At 35.5% G+C, this 27214-nt stretch overlaps 3 protein-coding genes across 3 annotated transcripts; all 3 read left to right on the plus strand.

Moving 5' to 3' along the window:
- The first annotated feature begins 12033 nt into the window (after positions 1 to 12033).
- Positions 12034 to 15013, plus strand: LOC135142146 (uncharacterized protein K02A2.6-like). The gene is made up of 5 exons (XM_064073817.1): positions 12034 to 12566; positions 12650 to 12825; positions 12911 to 13095; positions 14686 to 14814; positions 14969 to 15013. Exons 1-5 carry the CDS (start codon positions 12034 to 12036, stop codon positions 15011 to 15013), a joined length of 1068 nt encoding a protein of 355 aa, XP_063929887.1.
- Positions 15014 to 16208: 1195 nt separating this feature from the next.
- On the plus strand, positions 16209 to 18042 carry LOC135141991 (farnesol dehydrogenase-like). Its single transcript, XM_064073621.1, has 4 exons — positions 16209 to 17129; positions 17179 to 17640; positions 17689 to 17844; positions 17893 to 18042. Exons 1-4 carry the CDS (start codon positions 17022 to 17024, stop codon positions 17932 to 17934), a joined length of 768 nt encoding a protein of 255 aa, XP_063929691.1. The 5' UTR covers positions 16209 to 17021; the 3' UTR covers positions 17935 to 18042.
- Positions 18043 to 24560: 6518 nt separating this feature from the next.
- LOC135142265 (farnesol dehydrogenase-like) lies at positions 24561 to 25668 on the plus strand. Its single transcript, XM_064073949.1, has 4 exons — positions 24561 to 24721; positions 24771 to 25232; positions 25281 to 25436; positions 25485 to 25668. The coding sequence occupies exons 1-4, from the start codon at positions 24614 to 24616 to the stop codon at positions 25524 to 25526; spliced, it is 768 nt and encodes a 255-aa protein (XP_063930019.1). The 5' UTR covers positions 24561 to 24613; the 3' UTR covers positions 25527 to 25668.
- Positions 25669 to 27214: the final 1546 nt, after the last annotated feature.

The raw sequence follows: 27214 nt of genomic DNA on the forward strand, positions 1-27214 counted from the left end.
CCTGAACACATATTAGGTTTGATCTTTTTCAAAGCGTTTAGAACATCTGATTCCGAGATAGTGTTTAGATTTATTATTGGGTTTAACATTTGATAATCAGCAAAATCGTCAGCGTTATTCACGGTGCAATTATTATAATTACTGGAAAAATATTCTGCAAATGCATTGACAATATCATCAGGTTTGTTAAGAAGTTTATTTGAGTAGCTCAGCTGAGAGTATAGATATATAACTCAGCACCACCTAAGTAGCGATTTTTGGATTATTTATAGAAAACGGCTGGTGATTAAGGCTTCCTTTACTCGTTATTGTTTTCAGAGATTGGGGCTGGTTTTTTAATACTGATGATCGATTCGTTCTGTTTAAGCTACGTGGGTACAAGAAAATAACCAGTCTGATTAAAAATCGAATACAACTTTTATTAGGTACATACCGCATATTACATATATGTATTAATGCATGAGAGTATTTAATCGATATTGAATTTATTTTTCTACATAGGGCATGTTTTATGAAAACTTACAAAAATCATCCATGTAGATAACAAACCTGTAGTTGGAGACAACTTTTATCATAAACAGTGTCAGCACCATGATACAAGAAGACGTGGTATGATATTTCACATTTTATGTGAGGTTAATGTGGATTTCATGACCGCCAACTTTAAATTCTGGCTTGTTACATGTTCATATTATCACTTTCAACGAATGATACCGAATTTTCTTTTTTACACATTAATATTTTATTTCTATCATTTCTTACAACGCTTATAACTTAGATAATACATGTTTTGACTTAAACTACTCATTTACAAATTAAAACTATGTCGTTGTATTCTATTACTTAATTAACTAGCTATTTTATTGACTAACTAGTTACTTACTTGAAAAATATTATTATCCATACGGAGTGTGCACTTGTGCAGGTCTTTCTCGAAAAGAAGTTGAATGTATTCGTAGCACTTCAAAAGTAATCCATTTTTATTGTGCAAAATGTGACATCCTTTCTTCAATTAATATCTTAAAAGATGAAATCGATAATTTAAAAAGCGAACTGGATCATCTGAAAAGTAAGCAAAACAATGTGGTTGAACCTGACCCAAAAAGGGCTGTCTTATGAAGAAATTATCGAGGAAATCGACAAAAGAAATCACCGCTCAAATAATTTAATTTTGTTTAACATGCCGGAATCCAATGCAACTTCTTCTGAACAACGTAAGAATGATGATGTATTAAGATGCTTAAATACCATTCTACCCGACACCAATAAGGGTAATTCTCCAGTACTCTCGTGTGTAAGGTTGGGTACATACAACAACGCAAAAGTTCGTCCAGTGAAAATTATGTTTACGTCACCACAAAAAGCTTTGGAAAGCATTAAGGCTTATAGGCGAGTAGGTAACCTGTATTTGGATCGTGATCTAAGACCTCGTCAGCAAAATATGTCCTATTTGGTTCGCTTTGAATTCAAAACTCGCAAGGAAAAGGGTGAAAATGATATCGTGTTAAAATATAGAAGGGGGGTTCCTGAAATAGTAAAGAAGGAAACAAAAAATGCATAAATATCCAACATACTCAGACTGTGCACTTATTTAATTTAGAACTATACTGTTACAATGTGAGAGGATTAAACACTAGAGTGAACACTTTTTATCCAAATGTTATTGCTAATGATTTTGACGTAATTGCCTTAACCGAGACCTGGCTAAATGAAGATGTTCTTATCAGTGAATATTTTAGTCCTAACCATAATGTACATAGATTCAATAAGTTAGGAAGAGGTCATGGTATATTACTTGCTTATAAGTCTAAGTTCATGTCTAAGCAACTACCGATTTCATCTCCAGTAGCACAAGTTGACCTCATTGGCATTTCCTTGTGCCTTAATAATTATACTAGGGTAAACATTTAATTTATACATTCCATCGGAGTCACCATGTGCTCTGTATGAAACAATTTTTGAGTATCTTGAAAATCAGTGTTCTTTGTCTATGGGTTCCATAATATATAGTGGGTGACTTCAACATACCACAGTATTACCATGGGATGGTAAAGAATAATAACACATTACAACTAACTGGGCAGTGTACTTGCTTACGAGATTTTGTGAATATTGTGGTGACTGAATTTAAATCAAAATGTTTGCGCTGAAATTAATTAACAACGGCACGAAATCACACTTGAATAATTTGACTTTGAAAAAAATTCAATCACAAAAAAAAATTGTTAAACATATGCAACCTGGTGCAGGGAAACGCTTGCTTGGTAGTCGGACAATTAATAGCGCTTAGGGGTTAATTTTGCATGATTATTGAGTTAGATGTCGGCTTGGTATCGCTAGGGGATTCTAGTTAGAGGGTTGGTAGAGACAAACTGCTTGGCGGAGTGTCAGTCTGAATGTGGTTGTGTGAGTGTAAACAAGTGGGCGGAAAAATGCAGTCTTCTGTTCAAAGCGAAACACGTGCTGTAAATTTGTTTTATTGTTTGAAAATTCACCGATCAAGTTAGTTTTTCTTAATCGTCAGCTAGTGCAAACACAATTTAACATTCAGGATTATTTAAATAAACCACGTGCTAGAAGATTTCAGGAAATTCACTTGGTCAGGAAAACACTTTGTTGTTTAATTACGAATAAGTTTCTGGGTGCATATGCGTAAGTGTTACATTATAACACTTCTTAATTCTTCACACAAGATTGCTAAAGTTTATTTACGGCAGTTAAACAAGTTCATTATACCGCGAACTGGCGAGGGTTATGATAATTTCTTCCCTTAGGTGGTTATCATCGTTATCATGATTAATTCATCGAGGCATGCTTTCACAACGCTACAGATTGATTAATTCATCGAGGCAAGCCCTCACAACGCTACAGACTGATTAATTCATCGAGGGTTTTTCCTCGCAACGCTAGAGATTAATAACATCACCGAGACGCTTTTTCCTCGCAACGATTTTAAAATTTACATCACCGAGACGCTTTTTCCCTCGGAGCGATGATTAGATATTTTTGTGTTTGTTTATTATGTGTTTTGTTGGGGTAACCAGTTCGCGGTATTTTAAACTCCCAAAGTAAATTGTTTTTTTTGAAGTAACCAATCACTTAAATGATGATATAATTTGACATAATGGAAACTCTTTGTTTGAACCGTTGATAAAGTGTGGCAAATATTACTCTCATGTAAATTTTGTTAACTTTGCTGCAAATTTTCACCTCATTCAATATTTCTCAATCTCACAGTTTTAACTTCAGTAATTTTATTTGTTGTATAATTTTAATTGAACGTAAATTTCATGTTCTACAGTTTTAATCTCACATAATATTTCTATTTGTACAAGTTCATTTCACACCAGATCTTTTGTTTCATAAATCCTTGCTGAGTTTGTTTTGTAAATACTTTGTTGATGAATGTTTCTATCATATAAATTATTTGATGTCCAATTTTAATCTCACATAAGAATTATTTGTTGTTCAAAATTTCACAAGATTGTATGGCGAATTTAAATGTTGTTTATTGCTCGTTGAAACTTTAACACTTATTCAGTTGTTGTTAATATTAGAATTATAAGAGATTGAATATGTATTTAAAAATGGAATTGAGGTTAAATAACACAGAAAACGTGGCATAAGCGAAGTTCGGTTCCTAGTCGAGTTGGCGAGATTTATCGTGTCACCTGTACAAGTCCACAGGTTTAGATAGATTCAGCGGCGGCCGCCGACGTTGTAAAGTTCTCGGCTTCTGTCCATGCCGAGATCCACTTGCGGGTTTGGCGACCGTGATGGCCTAGTTTCGCACACCATGATCGTAATAGGGGTGCGTGTGTGTAGGCTTTGCGATAGATAGAATCACCGTCATCGGGGGAGAACAGCTTCAGACCGGTAGCCCCAAACCCCGCTTGTGCTAGCACGCCCCAGGGGTACTTTTGTTGTGCTCCTGTTAACTGTCGTAACCTTAAAATCTGCTGCCACACGCCCGTAATAACTTGTGTATTTGCATCCAGTTACTTAATTCAGATTTTGCTTTGTTTTTATTAAATTTGTGATATTCAAATACTTGCATTGATTCCAAACAGATGTATAGAATTTTGTGTTTGTTCGTTTTTCATATGTGTATATCTGCCAATTCGCGAGTGTCTTTTTTTCATATATCTTAAGGTGTTTGAAATGTAATATGTCCGTGAATAAAACAAGGGGGTTTTTGCGCTGAGGAGTAAATCTTCGGAGCTCTTTCCTCCTGCGAGGGAGTGCCGTGGTAGCCCCTCCAGAACAATTTTGTCTATTATTTCTTGTGCTCTCGAATTACACGCAGTGTATGCACTTGTATGAAAGAACGTCTTCCCGCCACTTAAAAAAAACAACACACACAACGTAGGTTCCCATTTCTCAGACGATCACAGCCAAGGCCAAATTTTGAATTTTTGAATTTTTCGCGGGCCTTTCAAACTTTTTCAAGGTCAATTTAAAGGGGGGAAGTTTGGGTTATCACAATATAAATAATCTCAAGCCAAATAATTTCATAATTAATGGTATCTCTAGAATTTTAGATCTGATACTGACGTCTAATGATATATCCAGCACGGTCATCCATAGTAAAAATACACTTGTACCCGAAGATCCACACTACCCTTCTCTGTGTGGATTCGTTGAAATTACATTATCTTCTTCCAGAGAATCAAAATTTACCACATCTGATGTAATTTTGAAGTATAATTTTCGAAATGGAAACTATGTTGAATTATTATAAGCAGCATTGTGTGCAAAAGATTGGACTCTCCTGTTAGATCTTTGGCCTACTGGACAGATTTATCCCTAAATGATTTTTGAACCCATCTTAGCCAATGTTTTATACAGTCACGTATCATGTATGATTAATGGGAGGCAACATGTTTTTATTCGTAGAAAATCTACAACCACCAATCTATGTGAATACTTACAGTTTATATCCAATGCGTTAGATCGTAGACTGCACGTTGATGTGGTTTATACAGAAATAACAAAGGCGTATGGTGTGGTGAATCATAATATTCTAATTAATAAACTTGCTGCTTTTGGTCTATGTAATAGATTAATCAGTCTGTTTAATAAATCTTTGGGGTTTGTCATGAGAACTTCAAAATTTTTCAACAACATTGACGTAATTAAATCCCTCTTCTTTGCATATGTTCTTTCGAAATTAGAGTATGCCTCACTAATATGGTATCCCATATATACAGGGTGACTGGGGTATATTGTGCCAGATTTTAAAGGGTTACAATATGCATTATTTTGATTCTAAAAGCCTAATAACATTTTGGTCTAAAACGTATGGTTAAGTCAGAATTTTATGTGTCTCCACCGTTTGAGAACCACTGTACTATGTAATATTAAATTTTACTAAGTAGAAAAAATTAAATACTACTGTTAGTAATTTTATTTATTTTTAAACACCTTATTAAAGCAAATGCTCAAAATGAGCTCCATTCATTCTTACACGAGCATTGGCACGACGAATCCATTGCTCCTGCACTCGTTGGAGCATTTCCGGGTCCCCGCGAATGATATTGGTGGCTTCATGGATTCGTTGTCTGAGGTGATCTTCTGTTCTGATCTCTTCTGTATAAACCAACGACTTCATGTGGCCCCAAAAGAAAAAATCTAGTGGATTCAAATCAGGAGATCTGGCAGGCCAATGCTGAGCCCCGCCTCGCCCGATCCATCTTTCAGGGAATTGAACATTTAAAAACTGTCGTACCAGACGGCTAAAATGAGGTGGCGCCCCATCATGTAGAAACCACATACTTTCCCGGATATGTAGCGGCACTTTTTCCAACAATTCCTGTAAATTTCTTCTTAAAAATCGCCAATAAATGGCACCCGTTAACCGCGGGGGTAGTTCAAAAGGTCCTATAAGATAATTGTTTACAATACCGGCCCATAGATTAATTGAAAACTCCTGCTGAAAACGGGTTTGTCTTATGGCATGCGGATTTTCATCTGCCCAAACGTGAACGTTGTGATAATTAAAAATTCCCCGACGCGTAAATCCTGCCTCGTCTGATGCCAAAATAATACGAGGAAAGTTTGGATTTTCTTCTACCTTTCGTAGAAACCAACTACAAAATGCAAAACGGGGTTGATAATCAGCTGGAGATAGAGCTTGTACACGCTGAACATGGTATGGATATAATAACTGTTCTCGTAGTGTTCTCCAAATGGTCCATTGAGACACATTAAATCGTTTGGCAAGGCATCTTGTACTAATTCCAGGATCATCATGTACAACATCCAACACCTCTTCTTCAATGTTGACAATTCGCTGAGGGTGTTGTGGGCCTCGTTCGACTCTTCTAGGTAACAAGGAACCCGTTTCTTGGAGTCGCTGGTGCAAGTCTTGAAACATTCTTCTTGAGGGTAACCGTCGGTGAGGGAAACGAGTGCCATACAAACGCGCTGCCACACGGGCTACTCCGCGTGCCTCTCCATAAATTAAATGAATGTCCGCTAATTCTCTAAGTGAATACCCATTGACATCCATCTTAAATTTATTAAAACATGTTCACAGATACTTTGACAAATTGTCAAACAGAAGTATTATTTTATTATTGAATTTATTGTCATGGTTTCTAATAAAACAACTGTAAAAATTTCAATATATCAGGTGAATTCCAGCGGTTTTCAACCGGGGGGCTATGAAATTTGTGTATTCTATAACTCTTTTGGAATAAGTCTGAGCAGTAAATGTTATTAAGGTTTTTTACTCAAAATAATGCAAACTATCACCCCTTAAAATCTGTCACAATAAACCCCAGTCAGGCTGTATGTGTCAGCACATGCTTCTTGATAAAGTGCACAGGAAATTTTTGAAATTCCTTTCCTTCAAAATTGATGGTAATTATACGGCCAGAGGTATTGAGATGGAAAGTCTTCTCCAACGACACAAGATGTCCTCTTTGATGATTCGAAGGGATCTACATGCGGCTAACTTCTTGTGTAAGCTTATTCACAACAAAATTGATTGCCCATATTTATTATCACAGATTAGATTTAATGTCCCTCGGCCAGCATCGAGATATGTTAACACCTTTCATATCTCCACTGCTCGAACTAATATCCTTCGTCGTTCGCCAATTACTACAATGTGTCGATGTGCAGATAGATATGTAGCTGATATATTTTATTCAAATTAGTTTATACTTGCAATTATGTTTTTGTTATTGTTATAATTTTTGTATTGGTTATTCATGTAAGTACGCATTCACTTAGGGATACTTTTTGTTTTCCTAATTTTGTTAATATTACACCAATTAATTCGTAGTTATATATGATCGTTTTCCGGGTTGGGACCGTGGCAATTAAGTTTTTGGGCTCGACGTTTTGCACACTTTCGTAAGTGGCATCTTCAGAAGCAGGGTTGAGAAATTAGGAAGAAGCCAAAAGAGCACGGTAACTCAGTATGTCAAGCATACCAGAGGCGAAACTCTTCTGGCGCAAGCACTCAATTGACACCGTTCCAAGCTGAAAAACCATCATATAAGAATTATAATAATAATATTAATATTCAGAACATTCTGTTCCACTGTGGCTTAAGTAATAATTTTAGTCCTCTGTTTTCAGGCGACAAACTCATTCAAATCAAATAAGTTTCTACGTGACATTCTTTCGATGTATAAACAAAAACACTTGACGCTAAAGCTTATTATTGCTGAGAAACCATTTTTCCCGCCTGAAAGCGGAACTCGAAATATCTAGAAAGGAGCGCGTGGTTCTCTAAATAAAACCCACCTCCGGGGACCGGCAACCGACTTCAGTCAATGAGAGAATCCGAGTCTAGTTAAATCCATTCCAGTCGATAAATGAGTACGAGTTAATTTGAATCGGAATTATTCTGTACACAATCGATATATAGTTAGTCGTGTAAATTAGTATAGCTGAGAAATAAATTGTTGAGTTTTATTCACGCCGATTTTAAATATCCGAAAATAGTAACAATCGTAAGTAAATTCTTATTTTCGCACTCTTCTGTTAAAAAGTTGAAAATAATTTCTAGATAACTTTCCCTTATTTAATAAATGTGCGCTCTAACAAACTAAAAAATTATTAATGATTATTGCCGCCTGTATTTACCGAAAATATAGCACAGAATTGGTTTTTAATAACGGTGATTATTTTCTACTAGCTACGTGGCTTGAACGTTAAGAAATAAAAACATAATCAGTTGTCATTATTCTTAATAATGCATGATAGGACAAGTAAAATTTCCAGCGATTACGAATAAAGTCTAAAAAATGTGTTCGTTCTGCGTCAGATATAAAAATCGATAGAATTAAGTGTTGCTCAATATGAAAGTAATTAGTAGGTACAGACAAAGTCTTTGACATTAACCTGCCGTTACTTTACTGGGAAAGTATTGCTTCCAACTGAATCTGAAATAACGAAGCGTGTTGCCGATTTCTAAAATCTGAAGACACATTTACATTTGAAAAATTCTCGAAGATCCATGGTGTTCTGTTTATATAACTGTTTATCTTTTTATATATCTTGTTATTTCTGTGGTGGATACTTTCTTCCTGAGTGCGTTTAGTCGGTCTTTAAAAATACCCTAAGCCCGTTTGAGTTGAACCAGGTGTTTTTACCACAGTATAATCTAATAATAATTTCGTTTGTACGTAAACGGTGATTAGAAGAATTATATTATGATACTTTCATTAGGAGTCGGTAATGAAAACGCCAATACTTTGATCGGTTTCTTTGGAGAAGTTATATTTTAGTATTAACGTAGTAGCATTAAGTTATTTAGGACTTTTCATTTGTTATCAATCAAATGCGTGTGTTGCACGTTGCCAATCAAAGCGGAACGGACTTTAGACGAGGACTATTTCAGAAAAGTTATATTATTATTAATAAGAATCTTAGCTGAAGAATATTTCACGCATGGAACATGGATGGGCAAATTTCCTGATAGGTACATATTTTTGGGCCACTGCTCCATGGGTAACATTTTGTTTTTTCAGCATTTATTTTGTGTTTTAATTGGTTCTTGAATTGTGATAACAAACATGTAATTTCGAATTTTAAGTGAAATACTTGCAGCAATGTCAGAAAGAGAAGAATTAAGGTTATATTTATTATTACGGCACTAAATAATAAATATTATCCATTCACGATCTGTATACATATAGTAAAGTAGGCTTGGATATTTTTTCTTTAAGTTGGATAAACTGATTTGATGATTTAGTTTTTTGTCTGTCAGTAGTCTGATTGACATTTGCTTTGAGCTGGATTGCCACTTTTCTACTTCATTTATGAGATCAGAATTATTAGACGCAATTTTTTAGTCGAGCAAACAAATGGTTTAATTTTGTCAGAATAGACAATTTGTCATTGTGACAGATTCACAGATCATTGCGACATTATTTGAAAAGAAAATGCCTAAAATAGTTCTACTACAACAAAAAATTGCAATAGAAAGATGTTTTTTGCAGTTTCTAAAAGACAGGCCCGATCTTTCTTTCGAAGGAAGTAACTATGAGGGTCTCGAACATATTTTCTGTAATGTAAAAATACACTGCAATTTTTTTTTTTTTGTCATAGGTGGGAACATCAACTGAAGCGAAAATTTTATCAACACGGGACCAAAATTTAAACACATCACTATCTGGCAAGCGAAAGCCAACGGATTTACTTACAAATTATATGTTTCGGAAAGACCTGCAAAGACAAATTTGGCAACTTGATGAAAAAAAAAACAATATTTCACTGTGAATACTCTTTTGACACATTCTAGGCAACAGTTGGAATTTAAAGGGGGGCGAACCACATTATACAAAAGTCAATGGGTTATAAACACAGGGAAGTAAATGATCGCATAATTCTATGTGAACAAAAACATGCCGTTGCAGCCAAAATTACTTTCTTGAGAACATATTTACAGTGTCTAAATTCTTGTGAAAATTTGACTTTCGTGTATTTGGATGAAACATGGATCTATCAAAATGGTTCGTCCATTCGTCGATCGGAGCACGATACTGATCTAAAAAGCAATTCCCACCAAAATTAAAAGTAAAGGATCAAGGTTTAATATTCTCCATGCGGGTTGTTCAACGGGGTTCTTGGATGGTTGTTACAATTTTTTAAATTCAAAAAATAGCGATAGAGACTATCATAAAACGATGGACGATTACGACTTTAAAAATTTTCTTTCTTGATAACAAAATGATTTTTGCTATTCACATGCCTATCTTCAACCCTACGACCTTCGACCTATATCACCTCTGTCCCACCCCTCAGAAAAACTCCACTATAATACCTCAAAAACCGTACTTGATGCTCAGCACTCACAATCATTAGTATATGAAAAGTAAATGCGAGGCCCTAGAAGATATCTACATTTGCGACGTCGAATCAGTCCCTAATGGAGAAGATTGCGTAATATCTTTAATATAACGTGTTAACGCCAGTGGTTGCCCATCAACCCCCGTAGTCATCGGTTCGAGTATCTACGAGCAAATCAGCGATAACCATGCCTTAATCATTCCCGGAAAAGAGCCCGTGTAAATAAAGAAGTATTGCGCCAACACAGGATTTGCAGCTTGGGTATCCAGGCTTAGTCAAGATTCCCCATCGATGTCAAAGCAGCAACGGAAAATTCAGATTTATCGGCGAAGAAGACACGCTGAAAGGCGAGCCGTTCGTCCTACCAGATGTCAATGCTAACATCATTCCAATGAACATGAACCACCTGCAGTTAGAAACAGTCAACCTGGACGAAATCACCAAAATTCAAAAAGATGTCTCCAGTTTGAACACACCTGTTGTCTTCGAGCATCACATACCTATAACTTTATATGTTACAGCCTTTACCTCCATTCTTGTTATCGTTTCCATAACGATAATATTGGCCTTTTGGTACAGACGACAACATGAAGGAAGATCACCCCAGGAAAATAGTCCTTCGGTCCTACTTTCCGACTTAAGGAGGGAGGAGTTATGTTAGCAAGCAACCCAAAGTCCATGAGATAGTCGAGTCCACATGAACTCTGTAATCTTAGCAATACAAGTAGTCCAACTGTATAACAAATAATCCAACTGTATATAATAGTTATTTACGTGGCAAGCTTAGTAAATTAGCCTTTACGGGCGAGCCGGAATGTTTGCAGGGCGAGCGACGTAGGAGCGAGTCCTGTAATCCGGTGAGCCCCAGTAAAGGCTAGTTGCAAGCGAGCCGCGTACAACGTTTTACTTCCTCTTGCTGAAAATCCTGAAAATGAACAACTTTGGCATCTCTAGAAATTTTACTTGAAGTTACAGTCATAGAAATTATAGTCATTTTTCATAGTTTGCTCCGGTAACTATGGAAAATTGAATTGTTTGAAAATAACGGGACTGTCAATTTGTAAATTCGATTAATAATTTAAATAGTTTAATTTTGTTTGTGAGCTCTGTTAATTGTGGAATTCGATGAAGATGAAGAGTTTGAAGGTGATTTTAACGTTAGTATTAGCACAGCATTAGTGAGATTAAGAAAAAGGCCGACGCAGCGAATGTGTGTTTGATTCCGGTGCTGTCATGACAACGTTTTACAGGCACGGTGCCTGTAAAGCTGCCACGGTAACGCTTTACAGGCAGGGTGCTTGTAAAGGCTAATTTACCGAGTTAGTTCAGACGACAGTAAACGAGCTTTAACAAGACAAGAGGAAGTAAACCAAATTTTAAATGTAATATTATTTAATAATAAACTTGTTACGCTATAAGTTGGTACTTCTGAATAAATTTATTTGAGACAATAAATAATCCACAAATGTGTAATGTATTAATTAAGGCGTAGATTAAGTGTACAGTAGGTTAAGTAGGAAGTAGGTTAATAATAAGATGTTATGGAATGCGACTGCGCATAGCGTAGGTACTGATGTTTCTTGCAAGGACTCGTCCTCTTCGAGACAGACACTCGAATAGGTAAGACATGAATTTGTGAGTGGCTTAATAAACAAAAATCAATACGTGCTCGTTTTATTAATACTTATCACTGGCGACGAGATAACCTGCGAACAAGGATGTCTGATGTGGGGCTACAGAGTAATTGTGCCCAGGAAGCTGCAGCGCCACCTGTTAGAGGAACTACACAGCAGTCACCTGGGTATTGTCAAAATGAAATCAATAGTCAGAGCTTATTTTTGGTGGCCGAATTTGGACAAGGACATTGAGAACATAGCTCGTAGCTGCATTCCATGCAATAAAGTCGCAAGGGAACCTCAGAAAGCGATCCCAATTCCGTGGAATAGACCAACGCGTCCGTGGCAAAGAGTGCACATCGATTTCTTTGGACCAATTAATAACAGCCACTACCTCATTATGTTGGATGCTTATAGTAAATGGCCTGAAATTTTTAAAATGAACTCAATCACGTCCGCTGCAACAATTAGCAAAATCAGGGAAACATGTGCAAGATGGGGGGGAATTCCAGAGACTTTGGTATCAGACAACGGTACACAGCTTACATCAGAGGAGTTTTCAGTTTTCTTAAAAAGAAATGGAATAAGGCACGTTACCGGACCGCCGTACAACCAGAGACAAATGGAGCAGCAGAAAATGCAGTAAGGAGTTTTAAGAAAGGCTTCAAAGCAGCGCTTTTAGACCAAAGAAACCGACACGTTTCGACAAACACTCTTGTCAGCAGGTATTTATTCTGGTATAGAAATTCTACGCACTGTCAAACGAATGAAGCGCCAGCGAAATTGATGCTGGGTAGACATCTCCACACGACGCTCAACTTAATGAGACCTGACACAAACCGAGACACAGAAAGGCAATTTAACCATAAAGGTCGAGATTCTCCAACGTTTGAGAAGGGAAGTATAGTTTGGATTCACCAAAACTTGGCAGGAAGCAAAGGTCATCGACATACTGGGACCACGAAACTACACGTGCGAGTTACCAGATGGACAAAAATGGAGGAGACACGTTGACCAAATGAGAAAAAGAATTGTACAGCCAGCGAATACAAACCAAGAAGTACCACAAAGGAAGATGCCTGGGGAACCAACAATGCCATCAGCCACACCGCCACCACTAGAACAAACACCATCTCTCGAACCGCAACCCAACCCTATTCCAGTTATTCCGGTACGCGATAGGCCAAAGCGTTCTTGTAACATCCCAGCACGTTACAGAGATTAGGAATTAATATTAGGCGCATTCAGGTTTTTTTAAATGTATTAATCTTAAATGGGGGGATATGTAATGTATTAATTAAGGCGTAGATTAAGTGTACAGTAGGTTAAGTAGGAAGTAGGTAATAATAAGATGTTATGGAATGCGACTGATGTTTCTTGCAAGGACTCGTCCTCTTCGAGACAGACAGTCGAATAGGTAAGACATGAATTTGTGAGTGGCTTAATAAACAAAAATCAACACGTGCTCGTTTTATTAATACTTATCAAAATGGAATATTATTGTAGCATCAAGGTTCAGTTAAATACAGCTATCTCACTGGTCAAATTTATATACGCCGATTTGTTGAAACTATAACGATCGAAGACACTTTCAAAAGTACATGATTCTCTATGATTGTGTTTTTAGTGTGTCGGTAGTTAACTCAGCACCAGTTGAGTAGCCGTTTTTGGAATACTATTATTGATTAGAGTTTTCCTTATTCTTAAATGTTTTCATTCATTGTGGTTGGTTCTTAATATTGATGATGGTCAATTTGTTCAATTCAATTTACGTATCTACAAGAAAATATCATTTTTTTTTATATTTATTATCGATCACAGGTTTTAATCTTTTATTAAGTACCTAGTAGAATTCAATCGATGTCAATTTTATTTCCATACACTGCGCATATTTCATGGAACCACGATATTAGTACGAAACTTGTATTTGAAGGTACACATTTCTCTGGCCCCAGGTCAAAACGATTTGTTACGTACCTCTTTAAACATAAATCGTTAGTTTTGAAAACAATGTTTTTGCGAAACTTACTAACGATCAACGAAAAAGTTATCAGTTTCTTTTATCACAAACTAAATAAAAGGATCATGGTTCTGCTGCTTCAGTTTCACAGTGTCATGCTAACACTGCAGGTATATTTTATTGCGCGCAATTACAGCATCAAATTTCTTGTGCACATGTTTTCATCACTTTGTTTATCGATTGATGTAATTAAAACGATAAAGTGCTAAACCAAAAATAATGAGGTTAATTCCAGTCACTCTTCATTCTTACCGCTTTAATAAAATTAGAAGCATATGTTCGCAAATATGAAGGTTTTTGAAAGGACATCGCACTGCTAGTTGCAAGTTATAGATACTTTCCTATAAAAATATATTTGTATATTAAAGATTTTGGAAACCTATAATTTACAAACTTAACAAATCCTACTTATTCGTTCTAATCAGTATGTTGTTATTCTTTCCTCAATATAATTTTGCCGAGCCTCTATATCTTTCCTAAGAATTTTGTTGTGATTTTTTGCTGTGGTCATTTTAAGATATGCTATTGCTTGTTAATTAAATAACTAAAGCACTTATCAAAGATTATTTTAAACCATGAAATTAATTCAACCTTGCTGGCAGAAAGTCGACACTCGGTTCACCTAATTTTAGAAGAAAAACATTTAATAACACATAGGGGAGAACAATTTTTATTAATTCATGGTAATGTCAGTGATACAATCGCATTTTCATCTAAATCAAATCTAGATTTTGTATGTAGTGCAAATTACGTAAGAGGTATATGGACGGTAGTTTCCAGTTCTGTGCAAAGTTCTTTTATCAATTTTTACAATTCATGCCTATAAAAATGGTCAGTACGTTCATTAATGCATTGGTTGCTGCTAAAACGGTAGAAACATATATGTCAGGTTATTACAACTTTTTCAAGAAAAATTACAAGAACTTCAATTAGCTTAACCAAGTAACGTTGTCACTGATTTCCAAGTGGCAATTTATACTGCAGTCACCACAATGTCGGCCAGTACTAAGGTTATAGATTATAGGTTTCACAAATTTCAAGATATTCGAGTCTGCAGGTGCAAAAGTAAATTGAAAAATGTTGCTATACGATTTTGGTTTTTTTTTCCAAAAATCTGGATGGCTTAGGTAAAAACTCAACACGTATTAATAAACTACACTATGGACAATTTTGAGATGACGTCTTCACAGTGTTGATGGGGATGATTAGATAGAGTTTAGTTAGCGCTTTACCATCTACATGATATTCGTAATGCACATATAAAATTTGACAATAATCGATCCAGTAGTTCCGGATATTATTTGTCTAACAAAAACTCACACGGACAGCCAACAGATAAACAGATGGAAACCGGAGACCTATTTTTTTGTACTCTGGAGGTCACGACTTATCGAGAAAATAGGAAAGTAGCCAGTCGCCCGACGGACTTGATTACAATACTTCCTTAGCTTACGGGAATTATAAGGAAAGGGCCATATTGCATTGCTCATAAAAAGGCTATTTTACAATCTGATTTTTTTTCGAAAATTTGGATGCTGAAGGGAAAAGCTCAAAACGCATTCATACACCACAAGTGTAGGAGCATACTACTGTATAACATTTAAATAATTTTAGTGCAGTAATTTTTGATGTCATCAAAATGATGGTGGGGATGATTAATCAAATTTTGGTTGACGTTTTATCTTCAACTTGATATTCCTAATATACAACGCTTTTTTAAAAAATACTAAATTCGATCCTTCGTGCTATTAAAAAAATAAAAAAAGCCATAACATTTGAATAATGTTTCGGACGATAGGGTTCAAATACTTGTGTACTAAATTTCAATGAGTTCTGATAAACTGTTCTGGAAATATTTAGCTGTATCCATACTTTCTAGCAACCTTGAATGTAAAAACTTGACAATCTGTCCATTCGTTTCGGAGATTATCTATTTAATAAAAATCGACACAGACGACAGACAGACAGACAGACAGACAGACGATACATGATATACCTACAGACGAAGACGTACTCTAGGGGTCACGAAACGTCTAGAAAACATTAAAGCAACCTTGTTTTCTTAGCCCACGCTCGGGAATAAAAAGAGGAGCACAATTAGAAGAAGCTCAGCTAGATGTCTACCCTTTGACTGTGAAAAACATACTAATGCAGAAAAGTAAGCTGCTTTCATTTAAAAATTACGCTGCGTAATCTTTTGCCACTCTATATTAAATAAACTGCAGCGTCATGCTGATCATCACTCTATCAGTCGACCACAAACATTCTCCGTGTAAACACGTTACTAGTTTCATATTCATTCATAAATTTATGTATAACGGTGTTACGTTTTTAAAAAATGTTCGAAGGCTTGAAGTACAGTATGAGTGTTTACTTAAAAAATGAAGCTCTTAAGTTGGACGAAGTTCTAGGAAACATAAAAATTATGGTTAATCGATTGAACAGTAGTAAACTCTGTATTCACGCGAAACACTGATTCAATCGTTTTTTATGAATTTTGTGAAGGGGTGGATCCGGTACCAGTGCAGCCATGTTTTAATTGTGCCCTGGTAACGAACTGGTTCTTAGAGGAAAATCTCGGAACGTTTAGTTATTGTTTATGTAAAAGACAGATTTTGATGTCCAGTGTTAGTCGTTACTTCAGTGGATCAATTCTTTCTGAAAATGTATTGAAAACTCAACAAGGGCCAAAGGTTTTTTTTACAAACGCTGCCTAAAAACACAAGTCACGAAATTTAAACTTGTGTACACTCGACGAGACTACCTCGCGATTTAAGATGACCGTGCAAGTTTATTCGTGTGTTATGTAAGCTAAATAAAAAAAAATATATTATATTGAATTTATTTAGAGTTATCTTAACCAAAATTCAAAATTTGTTTCATATATTTGCAGCATTTTAACTTCTATAAGGCAATTTCGACATTTCCACTCAAACATGAATAGGAAAATAAAAACCTGTTGTATCACGATAAAAATTATTTACAATGAGATAATCGCGGGTTCCTATTTAAGGCGGTCCGTTGCACGTTTAAATTAGTTTCAACGAGTAGCACACACCGAAAACATCGCATTAAAAATGGTTCTTTCTATGGAGAGATGGGTGGGCAAAGTTGCCATTGTTACTGGTGCTAGTTCCGGAATCGGTGCCGCTGTTGCAGATGCTCTTGTCGAAAAAGGCTTAATCGTAAGACCATTTGTTACCTCGTTTAATAAATTCCTTAAACATAATTTAGGTACTCGGTGTGGCTCGCCGCTCTGAACGAATAGAACAACGTGCCAAACAACTCTCAGGCAAGAAAGGAAAACTCCATGCCATCAAAGCTGACTTAACCAAAGAGGAAGATATTGTGAAAGTTTTTAAATGGTCTAAAGAAAATTTGGGACCCGTTCATATTCTAGTCAATAATGCCGGAAAAACGGCTTCTGCAAACCTCACAGAAGGCAAAACTGAAGACTGGAAATCAGTTTTTGATCTAAATGTCATAGCACTGAGCATAGCCACACGAGAAGCAGTCAAAATCATGAAAGAGAACAAAATCAACGGCCACATCGTACACGTGAATAGCGTTTTGGGACATCAAGTGTTGAATTTTCCAGGTCTAAACGTATACCCTGCATCGAAATTTGCTGTAACCGCTCTGACTGAAACTTTGAGACAAGAATTAAATCACCAAGGTCTTAAAATTAAAATTACTGTAAGTTCCGTCATATGAATAATTTATTACTGATTTTGTCTTTTGCAGAGTGTTAGTCCTGGTCTGGTTGAAAGCGAAATGAGCACTTTAAATCCAAAACTAACTCCTGAGAGAAAAGCTATAATGGAACACATGCCTATATTGAAAAGCGAAGATATTGCTGATGCTATTGTGTACACCCTGTCTACGCCGGAGCATGTTCAAGTATGTTAAAAAATTGTGTTTGTTGTGTAGCTATTCAGTTTATTCTAGGTCCATGAGCTTACTATTAAGCCTGCTGGTGAAAAGGCCTAAGAAAAATTGTCTATCGAAATCCAGGTTGCAAGAAATGTTTGAGCTTTATATTCAAGTGAAAGCAAAGCTGAATGTAAATTGATTAAAAAATAAAATGCAAAACCTCTATAGTGTGCTTATTTATTGATACGTGTTGATAAAATGGAGCACGTGTCAATGTTTTGTATTATGTCAACAAAACGTCTTACCCAGTCAACAATTCTATATCGAGAGGGAGTTCCTACTACAGATCCCGTTATCCAGAGATATGTAACATATCTCTGCCGTTATCACAATTTCTAGCATGCGCGCAGTGACATTTCAGAAACACCTAGTCTACTGCGAATTTAATCTACTGTATAGTTTGGGAAATAAAAATATACGCTATAAAATTTTATTGCCAATAACGGGACTGACAATAGTACAATTGCAAGAAATATTTACAACTCAAAGTTGTTGCAAAGTAGTCACCAGATGTTAGAAAGTAGAACAATTCAGATCCGGACTGGAGCCATCTTTACTAACCCCCGAAATTTTATGTATAAAATGAAAACAACCATCTATGCGGGGTTAAGGTTTACATATGTAAGTACCTACGTTATACCAGTAAAATATCCAACGTTTTTATTTCTAATGATACAAACAGGTATGTACAAACAAAATATACAAAATAATAAATAAATGCAGACATATACAGGATTATGATAAAGTAATGCACAAAATTCATAGAAAGCCCAGTATCTGGTTTTGAAAAAAATGCAAAACCAAGTCAAGCTTTCTATTTTACTCTCCATTTTTTGGCATACGTTAAAAACTTTTACGTGAAATTTGTAAACGTTATGACGTCATCAATGATTTTTTTAAATAGGAGGGTATAATTTTGATTGCATTGTTTGATAAAGCTTATTTATCTGCATATGAAAATGTCGTTTGATCTAGGGGTTGCATAACAAAAAAATTGAGAAAATTAACAACCAATACAATAAAGTTTATTTTAATGATGAATACAGGGTGTTATTGAAAGGTACGTACAACAAAATTGCCAGTTATTCGCGACGTCTGAAAAACTTATTTTGTGTTATCAAAATTATAAGGGGAAAATTAACCCTTATCCAACCTTTTTAGACGCTACTGAAGGATAAATAGGTAAAATTAATTTATTTTAGTAACTCCTAGCAACTGTAACAATAAAACCATGGCCGACTAGTATAAAGATTATGGCCTGTCCAAAGGAATGCCAAAGGTACCATACGTGCTGCCATCTATTAATAATTCAAAAACGACAAAAGAATTATTAACACCTTTTGAAAGGCACAAAGGCATTCATACCGAAACAAACCACCATTACACGTTTTGAAGTCCCATAATGTCAAGTCAAATTAAAATTTTGCTAAATTATTAAGTGTAATTATTAATAGATGGCAACACGTATCGTACCTCTTGGACAGGCCATAATCTTTATACTAGTCGGCCATGAATAAAACTTTTGTCAAGAGTAAATGTTGCTATAGAAACGAAAGATGATCTTTTTATCAGAGGCGTACAACGAATTTGGACATCAATTTTAATAATTTTTATCTCTAAAAGGAGAACACTTTTACCTGAACTTTTTTTAACGTACGTACCTTTCAATAACACGCTGTATTAAATAAACAGGACAATACGTTGAAATAAAAATTTATGATATAGAAATTGTTCAAACTGTTCCCTGTTCCTATCTGACACAAACTCAAACGACGGTAGATCTGACTGACGGAATTTTCAATACTATGGGGATTACGAGTCATTTCATCCCGAATTCATGTTTTCAAGTCGTCTAAATTATCAGGTCTGTTCATGTAAACACGAACTTTTGAATGTCCCCACAAAAAATCAAGAGATGTCAAATTCGGAGATCTAGGTGGCCATTCTATCGATTCACGTCTTCCAATCCACCTTCTATCAAATTGATTATGTAAACAACTCTTACATTTACGCCGTAAAGTGGTGGTCCTCCATACTGTTGGAACCAAATCCTGCGATCTAAATTTTGTCATTATCTGGATCAGGAAACGTAGCAATTATATATATCTGGAAGCACTGTGATTCTAAGATGATCTAAATATCGATCTGCTGTTAAATTTCCGTTAAAACAGTACGGGTCAATGAATCTTCTGTTTATTATTCCCATCCAAACATTAATTTTTTGGGGATATTTGGTCTGTGCCACTTGAACCCAGTGAAGTTGTTCTCGAGCCCAGTAACGACAACTGTGTCGATTTACGGTACCATTGAATTAAAATATTGGTTCATCCGAAAATATGACATTTTTAAATAATTGGAATTGTCGTCACAATGTCTCATGAAGCTTTTACAAAATTCCAATCGTCTGTCAGGATCATCTTCTGATCTTCTTATCAAATAATCCGATCAAAATTAAAGCGTCTCATTTAAAAAATCATTTATGACGTCATAACTTTTACAAATTTGTCGTAAAATTTCTTTGATATATGTCAAAAGATAGAGGATAAAATGAAAGGCTTGAAGCGTTTTTACATTTTTTTCAAAAACAAATGCTGGGCTTTTTATGAATTTTGTGTATTACTTTATAATAAGCCTGTATAATATACAATAGTATACATAAACAAATGTCAGTCTTACTCCAATTCAGATGAAATCTCATTATTTACTGAAATAATAATTTCTTATGGTGAAATTTTGATTCGATTATTAAACTGACTTGTTTCCGTATTACATTTAGCACATCTGCGGAACTGTTTATAAAATCACACGCTTTAACAACTTCTAAATGTTGTTATTTTGATTTAACGTTCGAAAGTCAATTTTTTGTTTCCAAAAATTTGCACCTATTTATCATCACAAAATTTTGAGGAAAAACTCATTTGAAGTACACACACAGCATGCTTCTAATTTTCGAAGAATCTGTAGTTGTTCGTTAGTACTTTAAGGCCAAGGGAAGTTTTGTCTAAATACTTTTAGATCAATTATTTTACGTGAAGTGAACGACTATCTATGCAATTATAGTAATAATTTACGATATAAATCTGAAAAGATATACTTTGCATTACGAATAACATATATCAGAGCGAGGCGATCGAACGAAGCCGATATTAAAATGAATAGGTGCTGCTGTAAAAAAGGTTCCCGGTTCTAGGACGTAACAGATTTTATTTCATACTGTGACCAATTTTATTAACGCAAAATTTTGGAATTAAATATTTTGACAATTCTTACCTATCTGAAAAATTTAAGTCTTGCCATTTCTTGTGGCTCTAATAGCAAATGTTGAGCAATGTATTTCTGTAAATAATAGGAGCACATTATTATGTAGTCATAGCAACACTTCACAGGATTCGTGCGTTATTTGCGTTTTCCCCGCCTGGAAGAGTTCACGTAAATAATCAAAATTTGGCACAGTGTGAAATAAAAAATTGAAGTTAAGTAGATTTATTTCAATTAGTTGCCTGGAATTTACAAACATTATTAGTCTTTTTGTCAAAAACTACAATTCAAAAATTAACATAATTTTTGGAATTTCCTTGCTGCTAAAACGATGTTATCGTAAGTTCATGAACCTAGCGTAAAAATAAATTATATTATATAATAAATAGTTAAGATCACAGATACTAAACTTGATCATGTCTTAGCAGTGACAAAACGTATATGTATAAAATGCCATCAGCAATGTCTTTGTTTTCAAAATAGGTCGTTTTTGTAATTCCTGTCTAGTAACTTAGGAAAACTTTTTACCCAATGTCGTTAAGTCTGTAGCTAGTCTAGTCCAGGTCTAATACTATAGAACAAAATAAAATCCACTTATAAAATATTACTCAAATTCATATGTGTACTGTCAGTACCTATAATACAGTGTTCATACAGGGTGGTTTTAAATTGCAAAAAAACTTTTTTAATAGTAATTGGTCATGGTTTATTGATTATGTGCGGGCAAGGTTTAGAAACTCCTTGGAAGCCTGATGTTTGTACTGTACATTTTCTGTTTTATCTTTAATCTAGCAACAATAGAATTTGTATAATAAATTGATACCAGTAATGGACACAAGTCGTCACTCTTTTATTGCTAGAGATTTGAAGTCATAATTTCCCAATGGAGTTTTCAATGTCTAAATAGGGATTCAATTTTTCTTAAAGATTTACTAAGTCTACAAAGTTTTATTCAACTTTTTAGAATACTTAAATTCACCAGATTTTTTTCTTTACATGTAGTTCAAAAGCACCCTATATAGATATGTAAGATAATGGTAAAAATCTGGGTTTGTGATAAATGTGTTTGGGTTGTAGTTGGAACGTCCTGTATTAGTAGCATCACACTTCCTTGCAAAAAAAATAGATGTGATGAAAATAATGAAAGAACTGAGCATAAAGGAATAATTGGTAAAGGAAAATTAGTCTTTACCTTTACCAAGAAAAAATAATAAAAAACAGCTTAGAAGATAATTTGGTGTTTAAAAACATAAAGCCATTCACAAACTTGCTAAAGTTGAAGAAAGCAAGAAGAAGAAATCTATTATCGATTATTCTCTAACAAAGTAAAGATGGATCTGAAAGGAAAAAAAAGCATAGTTGGCCATGGATTTCAAAAATTCCGCTTTGCTGAAATTATGCCCCATTAGGACAGTTCTCACTTGTCGTTAATATCATTTGTAACCTGTCATTTAAAGGTATCGCTTTTATTGTTTTAACGTTTTTCAAGTGTGAATTACAGTTATTCTCGTTGATACAAGCTGAAAACAACAAAACAGTCGTTGTTTTGTGAAAATGGTTTATTCTGTTGAACAAGACACCATCATTCTTATGTCTTATTATCGCTATAGGACCTTCGTAAATGGAGAGTGAGTGTATTCTGTAACCGCTTGTAGTAAGCAAGAATATGTAGCCAAATACCCTAACTTGCAAATTTAAGAAACATCGTTAGAATAGAGTTATAACCAACAGGTTTGTTCGAACTACCAGTGTTAACAAAGGGAGATCTCCTGGAACACCTTCAGTATCTGAGGAAGTTTTTAATGATTTGAGACGACTCGAGCAGAATCCGAACATCAGTAGTCAGAAGTTCCTGAAGCAACATGAAATTGAACAATAGATTCAAAGCATTGACGGATGGATATTACAGAAAATTTTTGAAATCAAAAAGAGACTGAACATGTGTCTTGAACAAAATAATGAACATTTTGAACATTTACTGTGATATTTAACCATAATAAATTTGTGAAGTGTGGCAAAGTGAGCAGTTCGACCCTCCGACCACCGTAAGTACTTTTCGGGTCGACTGCCTGTGTTACTACCGGTTTTCGAATAGCCGCCCGCGAGCGAGAAACCGTGTCACCGTCACCGGTTTTTTTTTGTCACCGTCAAAAGTCGAAACCGTCGTGCACACGTCGTTAGCGTCACCGCGCTCCCCTCCCGGGTCGCCGAGCCGTCTTCGCGCGATTTCCAGGTTCAAGGTCGCCGCCCCCAGAGCCAGGAGGAGCCCGTCCTGAGGGAAGTCGCCGCCCAAGAAGAACGACCGTGTCGGGCATTTAATTCTTTTTGCTTGTTTAAACTTGTAGTTAATTAAGACTTAGCAGTAAGACAATTATTTTAGACCGTGTAGCTGGTGGCAGGGAATAAACTCTATTTATTGTAAAATATCTCTTGCTGTTTTATTTTCTTTATTCTCGTGTTTTCCCAAAGGCTCCTGAATTCCGTGTCTCCGGATTTAGAGCACCCCGGCGCTCCGTCCCCCGGAGAGGGAGCTGGCGCCCGAGCGACCGCCGCTCCTGACCGAAGGCGCCACCCCCGGCGGCGTGAGGGTCGCCGCATAAGCTTGGTCGACCAGACGTGTTTCTGACATCAGGGATACTAGTCGACCCAAAGCTTGGCACCCAAGTACCCCGCTACCATACGTTATCGGCGAGATTCCGGACCGTCACCGGACCGTCCGTCCCATCCGGAATTTCGTCGCAGTACAAAACAAATCGACAAAAATGTTTTCCTTGCGATTTACAGATTTTTGTAAACTGATGAAGACATTGCTGATAACTGCGTTCCTAAATTTAGTTCAAAATTATTGAAATTTTGACATTTAAACATACGTGATGAAAAATTTTGCATTACATAGAGAAAATTGGGGACACGTCATATTTAAAATTTGAGTACTTGAAAACCCCGTAAGAATCACAGTAACGACTGGCCTTAATTAAATAAATCTTTATTGTAAAGTTTAAAAATGCTGATTTTGTCAAAATGATAATGGTTAGGATAAATATGTAAATAGCTACATCTATAAATCTTTTGACATGTATTCCAGGTTGCGTTTCTCTCACGTTCGCCCTGCCTAAACACACGTATAGCATGAAATTTAAAATTATGCACACTCACCCAGTTTACTTTACGATACAATATGGCTGCACAAGTTTATGCATTATTTATGTAAATCAAATATAAAATAAAAACTAATTAGACTGACTTATTTGAGATTTATCACAATCTATTTAAAATATTTGCAACATTTTAACTTCTACAAGTTAACTTCAACAATTAAGGTCAAACATGAATAGGAAAATAAAAATCTGCTGCATCACCATAAAGATTTTGTACGATTAGATAATAATCGCTGGCCTATATTTAAGAGCGTCCTTTACACGTTTGATTAGTTTCAACAAAAAATACGCACCTACAACATCGTACTAAGTAAGTAAAAATGGTTCTTTCTATGGATAGATGGGCGGGCAAACTGGCCATAGTAACTGGCGCTAGTTCTGGAATCGGTGCCGCTGTTGCAGATGCTCTCGTCGAAAAAGGGTTAATCGTAAGACCACTTTTACCTCATTTAATAAATCTCGGCAACATCATTTTAGGTACTCGGTGTAGCCCGTCGCTCTGAACGTATAGAACAACGTGCCAAGCAACTCTCAGGTAAAAAAGGAAAACTCCATGCCATCAAAGCTGACTTGACCAAAGAGGAAGACATCCTGAAAGTTTTTAAATGGTCTAAAGACAATTTGGGACCGGTTCATATTCTAGTCAACAATGCCGGAAGAGTTGCTCATACAAACCTAACAGAAGGCAAAACTGAAGACTGGAAATCAGTTTTTGATTTAAACGTCTTAGGGTTGTGCATTGCTACACGAGAAGCTGTCAAAATCATGAAAGAAAACAAAATCAACGGCCATATCGTACACGTTAACAGCATTGTGGGACACCAAGTGGTGAACTATCCAGGTCTGAACGTTTACCCTGCGTCGAAATTTGCTGTAACCGCTCTGACTGAAACTTTGAGACAAGAATTAAACCACCAAGGTCTTAAAATCAAAATTACTGTAAGTTTCGTAAGTCGGGTGATTTGTTGTTGATTTTGTCTTTTGCAGAGTGTTAGTCCTGGTGCAGTTGAAAGCGAAATGAGTACTTTAAATCCGAATCTAACTCCGGAGAGAAAAGCTGCTCTGGAGAAGATGCCTATACTGAAATGTGAAGATATCGCTGATGGTATTGTGTACGCCCTGTCCACGCCGGAACATGTTCAAGTATGTTATAGAATGTGTTTGTTGTGCAGCTGTTTCAGTTTGTTTTAGGTCCATGAGCTTACTATTAAGCCTGTTGGTGAAAAGGTCTAAGAAAAATTGTTCTTCGAAACAGACCGACTTCAAGAAATGTTTGAACTTTAGGTATATTCAAACCAAAAGGACGTGTTTGTAAAATGATTAAAAAAATGGTCGAAGGTTTTTTCGACAGAACAAATACAGCTTCAATAAATTATATATTTTTTTTCTTTATGAGGACCCTTATAAGCTAAAATTAATAGATGTACGATTTGTTAAAATACAGGTAAAGAAGCATCCTATCGTATGCGTGTTTCTAGTGAATTTTTCCACACATTTTTTTTATGACGTCATCATCATTTTAGTAAGGACACGTACAGTCATGCGCACATAAATCCTGTACAAATGTCAATCTGAATTTGTATCCATGCTATTAATTTTGTATTGACTTTGACACTGCGTAAAAGTGAGGTTGTACGGGATTTATGTAAACATGACTGTATATCAATTTGAATTCGTGGAGGAGTACGTCATTTTATGAAATTTAAATAACATTTACTATTGTAAATTTTGAAGATAAGTAGGTAGGGATGATTAGCCAAAATTTGGTTAGCGTTATCTGCACGATATTTCTAATATACTTACATACAAAATTTGACAACAACTACCAGAGTGGTAGTTTTAGAGATTATCGATCTAATAAAAATCGATACAAATGCGACCAGATGGCAGACAACAGACGTCAGACGCCAGACAGACGGGAACGAGAGACCTATTTTTTCGTACTCTAGGGGTCTTGATAAGTCGAGAAAACATGGAAGTAGATAGTCGCCCGACGCACTCGATTACACTCAGGAAGTAACAATGGAAAGTCAGTGAAAAATTTTACAATTGTAAAATCTGAGGCAGAATAGGAAGTGATACATTTTAAGATAGGGAAACAATTAACACGCATGACATGGCATTATAAGTTATATATGTATTTAAAAGAGAAAGAAAATTAAAAGAAGAGGCAGAAGAAAATAGTCAAGAAAGGGAGATTTAGCTTACGCTCAGGAAGTAAAAAGTGGGGTGGATTAATATAGAATTAGAACCACTGTGACTGACGATTGTAACTTTGGCAATGGTACTGTTGATCTTGCTCTTGGTCATAATCTACTGTCTTCTAGTGCAAAGAATGACAACGAAAAATTTGTCGTCAACCGTCAGTCGTCGAAATGTTGACACAGGTCATTTGTTGAATAGTTTAAAGAATATCAGGCATAAAACTTGTTCATGTACCTAGTTTTGCCGATGTTGACATAATTAATGAAGCATTGAAGAGAGAAGAGTAGATAAGTCGCTGTGACACGGGGTTCTCGTTTTTGCTAAGTTTGGTCGGGTTGTTCTTGGCTTATATTTTTGAATTCAGTGCCATTTTGTGTGTTTTTGACCAATCATTTCAGTGGTATAAGTGACTCTTTCAACAATTTAGTTATTTTCGAGTAATTGAACTAAATAGTTTATTCGGCGTTTTTTTCTGGTGCTTGCTTCGTTTTTGTGTGCGCGATACACAGAAGTGTGCGGTGTGCACGCGTATTGTGTGAGTACTCCTACTATTTTGATAATTAATAATTATACACATTACTGCGATACAATAAATAAATAAATAAATAAATAAATAAATAAATAAATAAATAAATAAATAAATAAATAAATAAATAAATAAATAAATAAATAAATAAATAAATAAATAAATAAATAAATAAATAAATAAATAAATA

This window comes from Zophobas morio, unplaced genomic scaffold, assembly GCF_036711695.1.
Source record: "Zophobas morio isolate AGI-343-1 ecotype UQ-CSIRO unplaced genomic scaffold, CSIRO_AGI_Zmor_V1 ptg000046l, whole genome shotgun sequence".
NCBI classification, from domain to species: Eukaryota; Metazoa; Arthropoda; class Insecta; order Coleoptera; family Tenebrionidae; genus Zophobas; species Zophobas morio.